The 12,234-nt window shown below is 43.1% G+C and overlaps 1 protein-coding gene across 2 annotated transcripts in view; it reads left to right on the top strand.

Annotated features, from left to right (window-relative positions):
* Positions 1-11,305, top strand: part of LOC106588558 (immunoglobulin superfamily DCC subclass member 3) — a 37,881-nt gene extending 26,576 nt beyond the window's left edge. Inside the window, exons 10-14 of one of the 2 annotated variants that reach the window (XM_014177689.2) lie at positions 732-920; positions 6,287-6,400; positions 6,611-6,740; positions 6,972-7,095; positions 7,885-11,305. In XM_014177689.2, the coding sequence (XP_014033164.1) occupies positions 732-920; positions 6,287-6,400; positions 6,611-6,740; positions 6,972-7,095; positions 7,885-7,989 (662 nt within the window). In that variant the 3' untranslated portion in view covers positions 7,990-11,305. Of the gene's footprint in view, positions 1-731; positions 921-6,286; positions 6,401-6,610; positions 6,741-6,959; positions 7,096-7,884 lie in introns of both variants that reach the window. The other variant, XM_014177688.2, reaches the window with a different exon arrangement.
* The last annotated feature ends 929 nt before the right edge of the window (positions 11,306-12,234 follow it).

The raw sequence follows: 12,234 nt of genomic DNA, 5'->3' as shown, positions 1-12,234 counted from the left end.
TACTCACATTTATAAGCATTCCTAAACATGTATAAGCATAACTAATGTCTTATTTATAAGAGTTATAATTAAATATAACCAAATAAATTGATTCTATTATATTATGGGGGAAAATGTAAAGCTGACCTAGGATCAGTGTCTAGTGGCTACTTCACTCTACCCCACATACAGTAGCTCCATGTACAGTATATTGCACAAAGAGGACAGCAGAGAGCTTTAGGATGATGTAGCTAGACTAGTGTAAGATTGATAGTGTAAGATTGGGAATATGTCCTGTGTAAGATGTAGCTTTTTTTATGATTCTACGGCCTGATAGCCTGCCTGGTTATTTAGAACCTGTGATCGAATGAAGGAGTTTATCTTCTCTTCCCTCTTTTGATGTAATTTCATAATTTTTACATCTCACATCCCCCTTTTCTCATCTGTTCTCTCCATGCCTGGGCACTTATGTCAGTCCTCATATACTATTTCACTCTTCTTCCGTCACTGACAAACACTCCCTTGTTTAATCCTCCCCGTTTTACTATCTCTTTGAGCTTTATCATAATTTCATCCTCGCCCCTCTTTTTCTCTCTCTGCAATTGTATTCAATTCATACACCCTCTCTTTCATACTGCCTCTCTAACCTTCTCTACACTATTTCTATCTTTCTGCTGTCCTTTCCAATCATTGATTAATTTATAGTTTTTTTTTTACATCCAATGTCCTAATCTCCATCTCTACTCCTGTAGTGCCCACTCCCCCTACCTTCTTCACCAAGGTGGTGAACTCCACTGCGGTCCAGGTGCTATGGGAGCTCCCCAGCAAGCCTGGCAAGGCAGAGGGCTTCAGGCTCACCTACCGCAGGGTCCCGTACACCGACTTCCAAGGGCCAGTTCAATTCCCCTGCCACGTCAATGCCCACACCATCTCCCGTCTTGGTGAGTGAGTGAGAGACAGAGAGAGAATGTGTATGCATGAATTATGCAAGAACAGAATCATATCACATCCAGCAACAGAAATATTAGTTTGTTTTTATTTGTCTCTTAGACACTGGAAAGAATCAGTTAACATAGTAATGTAATTACCTTTATAATATTTTGTGCACTGTTCCTACCACATTAGTCAATGTAACAATAATGATGTAAGGCTGAAATAATAAGAGAGTTGAGGAAAGAAATACAGAAAATACAGGAAACCATTTACATTTGAGTCATTTAGCAGAATGTCTTATCCTGGAATGAAAAACAAATAAACACACCTGGGGTAAATATGTGCTGTCTCCTATGCTATTAGAAAAAGCAATAACGCAGAAAAAAGCAGGCAAATAATTAGAGGGTTTGAAAGTCTTTATTACATGAGCATGACAAGGGCTTTAAAATCCACTTGATATTGGTGTTCCAATTTTTTGTTGTTGATATAAAGTTATTATAATATTATATTCATATTAACATTACATTTATTATATTTTATGTTATAAAAAAATATATTAAATGATTAAAAAAATGAACATTTTAAATGATTTTTAAAGACTGCCAGTTATAATTCAAATAAATTGCATTTACCCCTGGTGAAATACAGAATATTGTAATTGCTTTCCCCTGATAGCTGTCTTTTTATCCACCCACTTGGGGTCCAAGCTTTCATGTGTGGACCATGAATCAGTCCTATACTCCTGCACTGCTACCACATGTGAATTGATTGCCCCCCATTTATCTTCAGAGTTCATACTGTTAGGTGACCTAAACTGGGATATGCATAACACTCCGGCCGTCCTACAATCTAAGCTAGATGCCCTCAATCTCACACAAATTATCAAGGAACCTACCAGGTACAACCCTAAATCCGTAAACATGGGCACCCTCATAGATATCATCCTGACCAACCTGCCTTATAAATACACCTCTGCTGTTTTCAACCAGGATCTCAGCGATCACTACCTCATTGCCTGCGTCCGTTATAGGTCCGCGGTCAAACGACCATCTCTCATCACTGTCAAACGCTCCCTAAAACACTTCTGCAAGCAGGTCTTTCTAATCAACTTGGCCCGGGTATCCTGGAAGGATATTGACCTCATCTCATCAGTAGAGGATGCCTTGTTGTTCTTTAAAAGTGCTTTCCTCACCATCTTAAATAAGCATGCCCCTTTCAAAAAATGTTGAACTAAGAACAAATATAGCCCTTGGTTCACTCCAGACCTGACTGCCCTTGACCAGCACAAAAACATCCTGTGGCGTACTGCACTAGCATTGAATAGTCCCCGCGATATGCAACTTTTCAGGGAAGTCAGGAACCAATATACACAGTCAGTTAGGAAAGCAAAGGCTAGCTTTTTCAAACAGAAATTTGCATCCTGCAACACTAATTCCAAAAAGTTTTGGGACACTGTAAAGTCCATGGAGAATAAGAGCACCTCCTCCCAGCTGCCCACTGCACCGCCGATAATCGAGAATTTCAATAAGCATTTCTTTACGGCTGGCCATGCTTTCCACCTGGCTACCCCAGCCTCGGCCAACAGCTCTGCACCCCCCACAGCAACTGGCCCAAGCACCCCCCCGCCCCACTTCTCCTTCACCCAAATCCAGACAGCTGATGTTCTGCCATTATTGCAACCCCTATTACTAGTCTGTTTAAACTCTCTTTCGTATTGTCTGAGATTCCTAAAGATTGGAAAGCGGCCTCAGTCATCCCCCTCTTCAAAAGGGGAGACACTCTAAACCCAAACTGTTACAGACCTATATCCATCCTGCCCTGCCTTCCTAAAGTCTTCGAAAGCCAATTAACAAACAGATCATCGACCATTTCGAATCCCACCGTACCTTCTCCGCTATGCAATCCGGTTACCGAGCTGGTCACGGGTGCACCTCAGCCACGCTCAAGGTCCTAAACGATATCATAACCGCCATCGATAAGAGACAGTACTGTGCAGCCGTCTTCATTGACCTGGCCAAGGCTTTCGACTCTGTCAATCACTGCATTCTTATCGGCAGACTCAACAGCCTTGGTTTCTCTAATGACTGCCTCGCCTGGTTCACTAACTACATCTCAGATAGAGTTCAGTGTGTCAAATCGGAGGGCCTGTTGTCCGGACCTCTGGCAGTCACTATGGGGGTGCCACAGGGTTCAATTCTCTGGCCGACTCTTTTCTCTGTAAATATCATGTCGCTCTTGCTGCAGGTGATTCTTTGATCCACCTCTATGCAGACGACACTATTCTGTATACATCTGGCCCTTCTTTGGACACTGTGTAAAGAAACTTCCAGACGAGCTTCAATGCCATACAACTCTCCTTCCATGGCCTCCAACTGCTCTTAAATGCTAGTAAAACTAAATGCATGTTCTTAACCGATCGCTGCCTGCACCCGCCCGCCCGCCCGACTAGCATCATTACTCTGGACGGTTCTGACTTAGAATATGTGGACGACTATAAATACCTGGGTGTCTGGCTAGACTGTAAACTCTCTTTCCAGACTCATATCCAATCCAAAGTTAAATCTAGAATCAGCTTCCTATTTCGCAGCAAAGTGTCGTGTCTTTGGCATCATTAAAGTGAGGACTTATTTTATCAAATCAATTCTCTGTAATTATTATTAGGTGATTAAACTAGTCATGTACATGTAATTAACTAGGAAGTCTGGGCACCAAGGGAAATCTTCAGATTACAAAGTTATAATTTTCCTAATATAACTCTTCAGATATTTTAATATCTGATCAATTCTAATTAATGAATTATTCTTTACCTCACGTTAGTCTCATTCCAAATGTCGTAAATTGCTGGTTATCTGCACGAACCCAGCCTTTACTATGAATTATCCATACACCAATTGTCTTAATCATTTATTTACTAACTAAATAATCACAGAAATGCATAAACAAACAACAGTATTGGTTACAAGGAAATGATAGGGGAGGTTCCCTAGCGGGCTAAGCCGATATGACGGCTTGGTGGACAAAGGGAAGTGGGTGTGGACTGAAAAGGGCTGGAAAGACAAAAGGAGTCCCTACACAGTTGATAATTATATTAATTGAAATGCTAAACCTTTGCACATGAAAGCTCACTCATTCGGGGATAATTGCATTCAATATATATTTACGCCCAGTGTGTCATCGTGATCTCTGTTGGAATCGTCAGTCCTTCTGTTGGAGAGTTCATCCGAGTCTCTCTTTTTGCTTCCCTGAAGATCAAAGTATTTTGTGGTTAGAATGGGTACTTCAGAGTACCATTCATTAAAGGTTTAACATCACCTTACATCGTTTCACAGATAGTTTCATCTTTATTCATTCATTTTATACAAGAATTAGATGCAAACCCCATAATTGAGAAATGTACATATTCAGAGATATAGTTAGGTGTGTTTCCTGTCCTCTCTGAGGTCACCAAATTAAACACACTTGTCATACCTGTCCCTTAAGTGTCCACGGACCATTCCCACCTTCTCACAAGTGGACATTTTGTATCAAATCCCCATTTTGGGGATTTAGGAGTTCGCCATGTGAAATACTTTGTTCTCTCTATGTGTCTCTTTCTGCATGGCCAGGGGGAGAGAGTCTCCTCCAGGAATTTATGACCTGAGATAACAGAACCTGGGTGTAGGAGAGAGAGAGAGGGGGGATGCCACGATCTATACCTAGAAAGGGCCACGTCATGACAAAAGCCTCCTTCACTCATGCTGCCAAACATATCCTCGTAACACTGACTATCCTACCGATCCTTGACTTAGGCGATGTCATTTACAAAATAGCCTCCGACACTCTACTCAGCAAATTGGATGCAGTCTATTTACAGTGCCATTCGTTTTGTCACCAAAGCCCCATATACTACCCACCACTGCGACCTGTATGCTCTTGTTGGCTGGTCCTTGCTATATATTCGTCGCCAAACCCACTGGCTCCAGGTCATCTATAAGTCTTTGCAAGGTAAAGCTCCGCCTTATCTCAGCTCACTCGTTACCATAGCAACACTCACCCGTAGCACGCGCTCCAGCAGGTATATTTCACTGGTCATCCCCAAATCCAACACATCCTTTGGCCGCCTTTCTTTCCAGTTCTCTGCTGCCAATGACTGGAACGAATTGCAAAAATCACTGAAGTTGGAGACTTATATCTCCCTCACTAACTTTAAGCATCAGCTGTCAGAGCAGCTTACCGATCGCTGCAGCTGTACACAGGCCATATGTAAATAGCCCATCCAACTACCTGCCTCATCTCCATATTTGATTTTGTTTTTCTGCTCCTTTGCACACCAGTATTTCTACTTGCACATCATCATCTGCACATCTATCACTCCAGTGTTAATGCTAAATTGTAATTATTTTGCCACTATGGCCTATCTATTGCCTTACCTCCCTAATCTTACTACATTTGCACACACTGTATATACATTTTTCTATTGTGTTATTGACTGTATGTTTGTTTGTCCCATGTGTAACTCTGTGTTGTTTTTGTCGCACTGCTTTGTTTTATCTTGGCCAGGTCGCAGTTGTAAATGAGAACTTGTTCTCAACTGGCCTACCTGGTTAAATAAAGGTGGAAAAAAAACATGTTGTTGTCTTATAACTGAATTGCAGAAAATTCAGAAAAAGATGTGATGTACGAAATGTGACATTGATTTTCCAATAAGGCTAGATTTAGGCCAGAGCTGGCTTTAAAAGGTTGCAGTGGTGCAGAGAATAACAATTACCCCATATTTGAATGATTATGTGACATGAAGTTAATTACCATGAACATGGAAGAGAAACTTAACATCCCTCTGTAGCACAGACATGTGAAAGAGCGCTCTTTTAAAAATCAAATTCCTTACATGTTTTGCTGTATTTCTAAAAAATAAAGTTAAATGTAAAGCCACATAGTGGAAAATGACTGGATAGGTTGGTGTCATTGCATTTAGAGCTTAAATGTTCTCATACTGTAGCAATAACTAAATCTATATTGAGAGATTAAAAGAGGGAGACATGGGAGGATGTTGGAGGTATCGAGTTAGAGATGACAGAGTGAGAGAGTTGAGAGGAAAGACAGTTGTAAGTGGGGTAGGGAGGGAGGGAGGGAGGGAGGGAGGGAGGGAGGGAGGGAGGGAGGGAGGGAGGGAGGGAGGGAGGGAGGGAGGGAAAGGAACAGTCCAGGCCAGAGAAGTGAAAAATGACATGCTCCCCAATTTCAATCTCTTTCAATCGCCCAATCAATAGCTTTGCTTTTACCGAGCAAGCAATCTACAAAACTCGGTCAATATCTCTCCATTTAAATTTGACCTTCAAAGTTGTCAAAGGGAATTTATAATGTGATACTGTCACCTTATGACTTGTTCTTGCAGAAACCGGCGCGGTGTATGAAGTCAATCTAGTGGCCTATAACGGGAACGGCGAGAGCGGTTGCTCCAAGAGGCTTGTGTCACTGACAGAAGAGGGCACCAGTGCCAAAACCAGTGGTGAGTGTCCAATAAATATTAGAGTCAAGTCAGTATTGAGTAATAAACAATATTTTCTAGACAAGTATTAGTTATTTGGTGATCTTCTATCCTATTTGCTTCAAGTGCATTGTCTTATGATCTAATATGTCTTTCTGTATGTTACTAACTGTGTATTTGTACTGGCTAATAAGTGTATGGATGTGCACATCATGTGTTTCTTGGTTGCAGGTGGGGAGAACCAGTGTAACTGTATACAGGATGGCGAGGGCTCGATGGGCGGTATCGTGGTTGGCATTCATATTAGCATGGCCTGCATCATCTTCTGTGTGCTCTTCCTCATGTTTGGATACCGTCGCAGGTAAGTAGGCGCCCTACCTGATGGGACCTACTAGGTGTAGCTTTGCTTCTAGTACTGTACTTTCAGATTGGATTTTTAAGGTCAGGTAAACTTTAGATATATCCTGATCACCCAGGATTTATCTTGGCAGAGTGAGATTATGAATGTTAACTTTGGTATATTACATGTTAGAGTGGACTTGTATGCGTGTAATATTGAAACATGTATTAATGTCCCCAGTCTGTTCTGCAGTAAAGGGACTCAGGACAGCTGGTCTGTGCCAAGGGGGGAGGACCGGGGACACCTGGGACAAAACGGGATCCCCAAAGAGGGGGTCACTCGTCCGGCAGAAGTCGCCCTCAAGTTAGTGCCTCAGGTAGGAGGACCGGTGCACTGACACATTGACAGACTAACCTGACTCATTCACTAAACTGAAAACACTAAGCTAACCTCTCACATAATGTGGCCATTAGTTTTGTTCATCCATGGCTCCATCGGCTATTTTCATCCCTGTAACAGACAGGAGGTGACTGAATAGATGTCCCGGTCTTATAATTGAATCATAGATGACATTAGAGCTGCATGATATGGGTTGCCAGGACACACACATTCATGTCACAGTAGTTTGGCCTCCAGGGATAACTTAGTTTCTAAAACAAAGTTGACACCTTCAGGACATCTCGAGTCGCCAATATCTCAGTATGAAGTGATCTATCATGCTCACAATTCCGTCTCTCTGTTGTCACAAGCTCATCCAACTATTCAATCTGAGATCTATATCTCATCCGTCTGTGATTTCTGACCCCATGATACTGTAGGTTACAAGCCTCAGGGCTCTAGTCAATCAAACCTGGATTTGTTACCACTGAACGAAACATTTTTACCACGTCAAGCAAAAAGGATTTTACTTCAAAGTGTTCTAGAGACTAGGGTGTGTTTTTCTAAAGGGCTAATGTGGCACTTTAATTTTTTATTTGATTGAATTGGATCGTCAGAGCTGTGTTGAACAACATTGATGTTACTATGTCCAGGGGTAGAAATGATGAACAAGATGATTGGTCAACAACAACGCAGAAGTAATCATCAGTGGACAAAAGGAGAGATAAAATCGAAGTTGCTAAATTATAGTCTCTGACACTCCGTCTTTTGTCTCTTTCTTTTCCAGAGTCGTGACTCCACAACTCAGGGAGGGGCTCTGGTGCGTCCAGCCCAATGCCAGGTCCTCATCGAGCAGCACTTGTCTGGTCTGCCTGGGACGGGCACTGGCTAACACTGGCCAATAACCCCCTAAACCCCTCTTTACCAACCCTTATCCACCCCAACGGTTTGCCTCTTGATGGTTCCTCCACCCCGCCTGCCCAACCAAAGCCCCCCCCCCCGCCTGCCACCCTAGTGTCCTGCGATGCCAGGGGTCCGCCATTGTTCTATCAGTCCCCTGAAACCTTTCTGCTGCTAACGAACAAAAGCTCAAAGTAGCTGAGTGACAATGCTCCATGTTTCCACTGAACTCTCTCGCCTTCCCTCCCTTCTCTTAAACCAAAGTCTAACACCTTTATGTTCGGTGTACATGTGAATGCAGAATGCTAGCCTTGAGAAATGCCTCCACCGACAGATTCCATCCTATTATGTCGGGCTTTCTTATGTTACTGAGGGGAGCATCTATAACCAAAATGTTCTCTTTCAATGGCGTCCCCTTGGTAACAGTACATGCACTTGCACTGTACTTATCTCAAGGATCTCTATATATGTTCCAGGTCACTTAGGAAATGTTTGAACTAAGTGTACTAAACCCCACTGAGAATTCCTGATAACTTCCTGTTAGAGGGAACAGTACATTTTTGTTTGCCTTTGATTAGCCTTAGCTCTGCAATTCGTAACAGACACAAATGACAAAGCGGCCTTGTTAATAGCCTTATGGAGGTATGAGTCTCATTGAGTTGATTGTCTTTATCACCGTACTAGCCTTGAGACAGGTTGAGGTCTGGAGGAACCGTAAAAGGCAACCCCCCCCCCTTTAACAAACCACTCAAACCAAATTCTACCTCCAAAGATAGCTACCTCAGTCTGATGTGATTGTCCGAGCCATAGTTGAGGCTAACGTTAGCCTGCTGGATGCTACCTCAGAACCCAAAAATAAATCCTGTACCCTTAATACCCCCTCCCCCCTCACTCTTTGTGCCAATGCCAGTGTTCCGTGCCAGCCACTGCCACTGCCCCATGTCAGGGTACCCACCTGGATGCCTGCCGTGGGAAGCCAAACCGTAGGTAGTATCTGAGCGTCACCGTCACCATCTCCTGTCCACCCTGCACTTGCCTTAGCCAAATCTTCTTTGTTCTTTGTCACAAGCACAAGCCTTTGTCCTTACCAGGGACCTCCTGAAACACAACTCTGTCTGGTTCGAAGCCTGAGGTGGTCCAACAGGTTTGATGATTTTCCTTCAAGATACAGGGATGACTTTTTAAGTGTTTGGTGATCATACATGCGACAACTCCTCCTATGTTGCACAAATGTCCATCTCCAATTATGTATTTGTGATTGGATGGTACCTTATGGAAAACATGGACCTGAAAGAATGTATCTACGATCCTTTGCCCCATTTAGAAAGGAAATGAGATATGCTCAGTCCTTTTTCATAGAGTCCTCAAAAAAAAACAAGAACTGGTCATCCGTAGAAAAGATTAAAGTCACTTGCTTGTTTTGTCCACATAAACGAGATGGAATTCCCCAAAGCCAAACAGGTGATTGTTCTAGGCCATGCTGATTGGTTGGCTCTCCAGATGCCAAATCAGTTGCCATTGGAACTTGCGGGTGCTGTGAGTTGATTGCTGAAAATATTTTTTCCAGAGAGATTAATGGAGATACTGACATGGAACGCACGGACACGGCACTAGTTTCCACTGTAAAACACCTTGTCAGCCTATCCCAAAAAGTTTTTATATGAAAACCAAGCTGAATGATATCCAAAGATGTACAATTTGTAATGGTTATCGTTTTTTCCTTCATAACCTTCTTTTAAGAGATAAACTACGCCATTGTTTTCAGATTTTCGTTGTTCCTGTTTTAAGGGGTAGCCAGTATGAAGTGCTTTAACTGAACCTAAGCCAAAAACATTTTTTTTGATTTAATTGCCATTGTATGATACCTGAATTAGCATTGTTTAATTCCTTTTGTATGGCTTTCTTGGCTTGCCCCTTTTGACATGGAACTGTCACATTTTGTTGAATATAACTTTTAACTTTTAAAGAGTAACCAAATGAAAATGGGATATATTTTCGAGGAGATGTTCTATGTTGATGCAAAAAGGAGTATTTGTTTTCTCTTTCTAATTGTAGCGTTGAAATTGCCAAATAACTAGCTGTCTTATGGAAAATACTATTGTGATCAAATACCTTTTACTTTTTATGACACTTACTCATGACCAAAGCACAGGATCATCCATGTATGTATATGTGTGTTCTCTGTGACAGTTTGTGAACCTTGAGGGCAAAAGATGCCAACACAAACCATCTAAAACAGCTTTACATTGTCAACAGAAGATGGCCAGATAAACCAAAGAACATAACTATTTTAGGGCTCACACTTGGTTGTATTAAACATGTAACTGAAATGTTATGAAAGTCTTTACCAGGGTATCTTTGTACAAAATAAAAATGTTGAATAGGCCCACAGTGGCTCCCATATTCCAAGGAAAAAGGACCAAAATATGTGGTTTCTTAATAAAGCTCTACAGTCCTCAAGGTTCATGTCAAACCCCGAAGGAGTGTTAAAGGTTTAAGCAGAAACACTGCAGTAAAAAGTCTGACAAAGACTTTTACTCGCATCCTCGTTTCTTATTTTATAAATGAAAGGGGTGAAACGAATGTGATACCAAAAGAAAAAAAGTTTTGTGATATGGGAGATTTTCTTTGTGTGAAGTTGTGTAGTGGTAAAGCTAGATGTATCATTTTTTAAATACAAACTGCTGGTTCTTTTTTTAGAACTTAATTTCTACTCCTCCTTTTTTTGGTCTCAACATTTTATTCTTACTGCTGTGGACAGAAAAATTAGCCAAAACTGAGACTTTATGTGAATTTTTAAAAATGTTATTGTTATTAATAATATTAATATTATTGCTGTTTTATTTGACCCTTACCCCTTATTTCCAAATGTGTTTGTTTGTAGAAATATAAGGATGATGTGCAAATGTTTGTTAGAAATGGAGAGAAAAACATGGACATATGTTGGGTCTTGGGCAAGAGGGTGGGGATTGTGTTGAGAAGACACTTTAATGATAAGTTGTACCCAAACAGAGCATGAAATAATATTCAAGCTTTTCCTGGCATCAAAGCCTTACAAAGTGATACCCATCTGCCCACAAGGCCCATCAGATAGTAAAATTTGAAACAAATGTAGAGAACTAGAAACTGATTGCTAGAACCAATGAGAAAAAAAAATGCTTTAATCTTTGTTTGTTTTTTGCTTTCTGAAACCCTGGTGAGTATATAATATGAAACTGAAAACCCTAAAGCTTTAAACTGTTTAGAGACGAGGATGTGTTCTTGTCTCAGGGCCATAAAAGAAAGAAATAAAGAAATTAAGTAAGTGAGGCTGACATAATGTGTTTGAAAGCTGTAGCTATAGACGGAGACCAAGCTGTCTGATTTTCTTTGTGTTTGTATTGATCATTTCACAGGCAGCGTGTTACAAAAAAAATACTATATTACAATGTATTTATTTATTTAGTTATTTCAAGACACAGAATGACATATATGAACTGAAGTATACCGTTGTCACGTTCACTGTCCTCAAACTCCCTGTCATATATAAGCCCCGGACTGCGGGCTGTCTCAGGAGGAACCGGACCGCGGATCATAGCCGGAGGCTCAGTACTGCAGCCCGCCGCTGGAGGCCCCGGACTGCGGGCCATCTCAGGAGGCCCCGGACTGCGGGCCGTCTCAGGAGGCTCCGGACTGCGGGCCGTCTCAGGAGGCTCGGACTGCGGGCCGTCTCAGGAGGCTCCGGACTGCGGGCCGTCTCAGGAGGCTCCGGACTGCGGGCTGTCTCAGGAGGAACCGGACCGCGGATCATAGCCGGAGGCTCAGTACTGCAGACCGCCGCTGGAGGCCCCAGACTGCAGGCCGCCGCTGGAGGCCCCGGACTGCGGGCCGTCTCAGGAGGCTCCGGACTGCGGGCCGTCTCAGGAGGCTCCGTACTGCGGGCCGTCTCAGGAGGCTCCGGACTGCGGGCCGTCTCAGGAGGCTCCGGAATGCGGGCCGTCTCAGGAGGCTCCGGACTGCGGGCCGTCTCAGGAGGCTCCGGACTGCGGGCCGTCTCAGGAGGCTCCGGAATGCGGGCCGTCTCAGGAGGCTCCGGACTGCGGGCTGTCTCAGGAGGAACCGGACCGCGGATCATAGCCGGAGGCTCAGTACTGCAGACCGCCGCTGGAGGCCCCGGATTGCGGGCCATCTCAGGAGGCCCCGGACTGCGGGCCGTCTCAGGAGGCCCCGGACTGCGGGCCGTCTCAGGAGGCCCCGG

Source organism: Salmo salar, chromosome ssa27 (assembly GCF_905237065.1).
Source record: "Salmo salar chromosome ssa27, Ssal_v3.1, whole genome shotgun sequence".
Lineage (NCBI taxonomy): Eukaryota > Metazoa > Chordata > Actinopteri > Salmoniformes > Salmonidae > Salmo > Salmo salar.
This window is presented reverse-complemented; position numbering and strand designations above follow the sequence as displayed.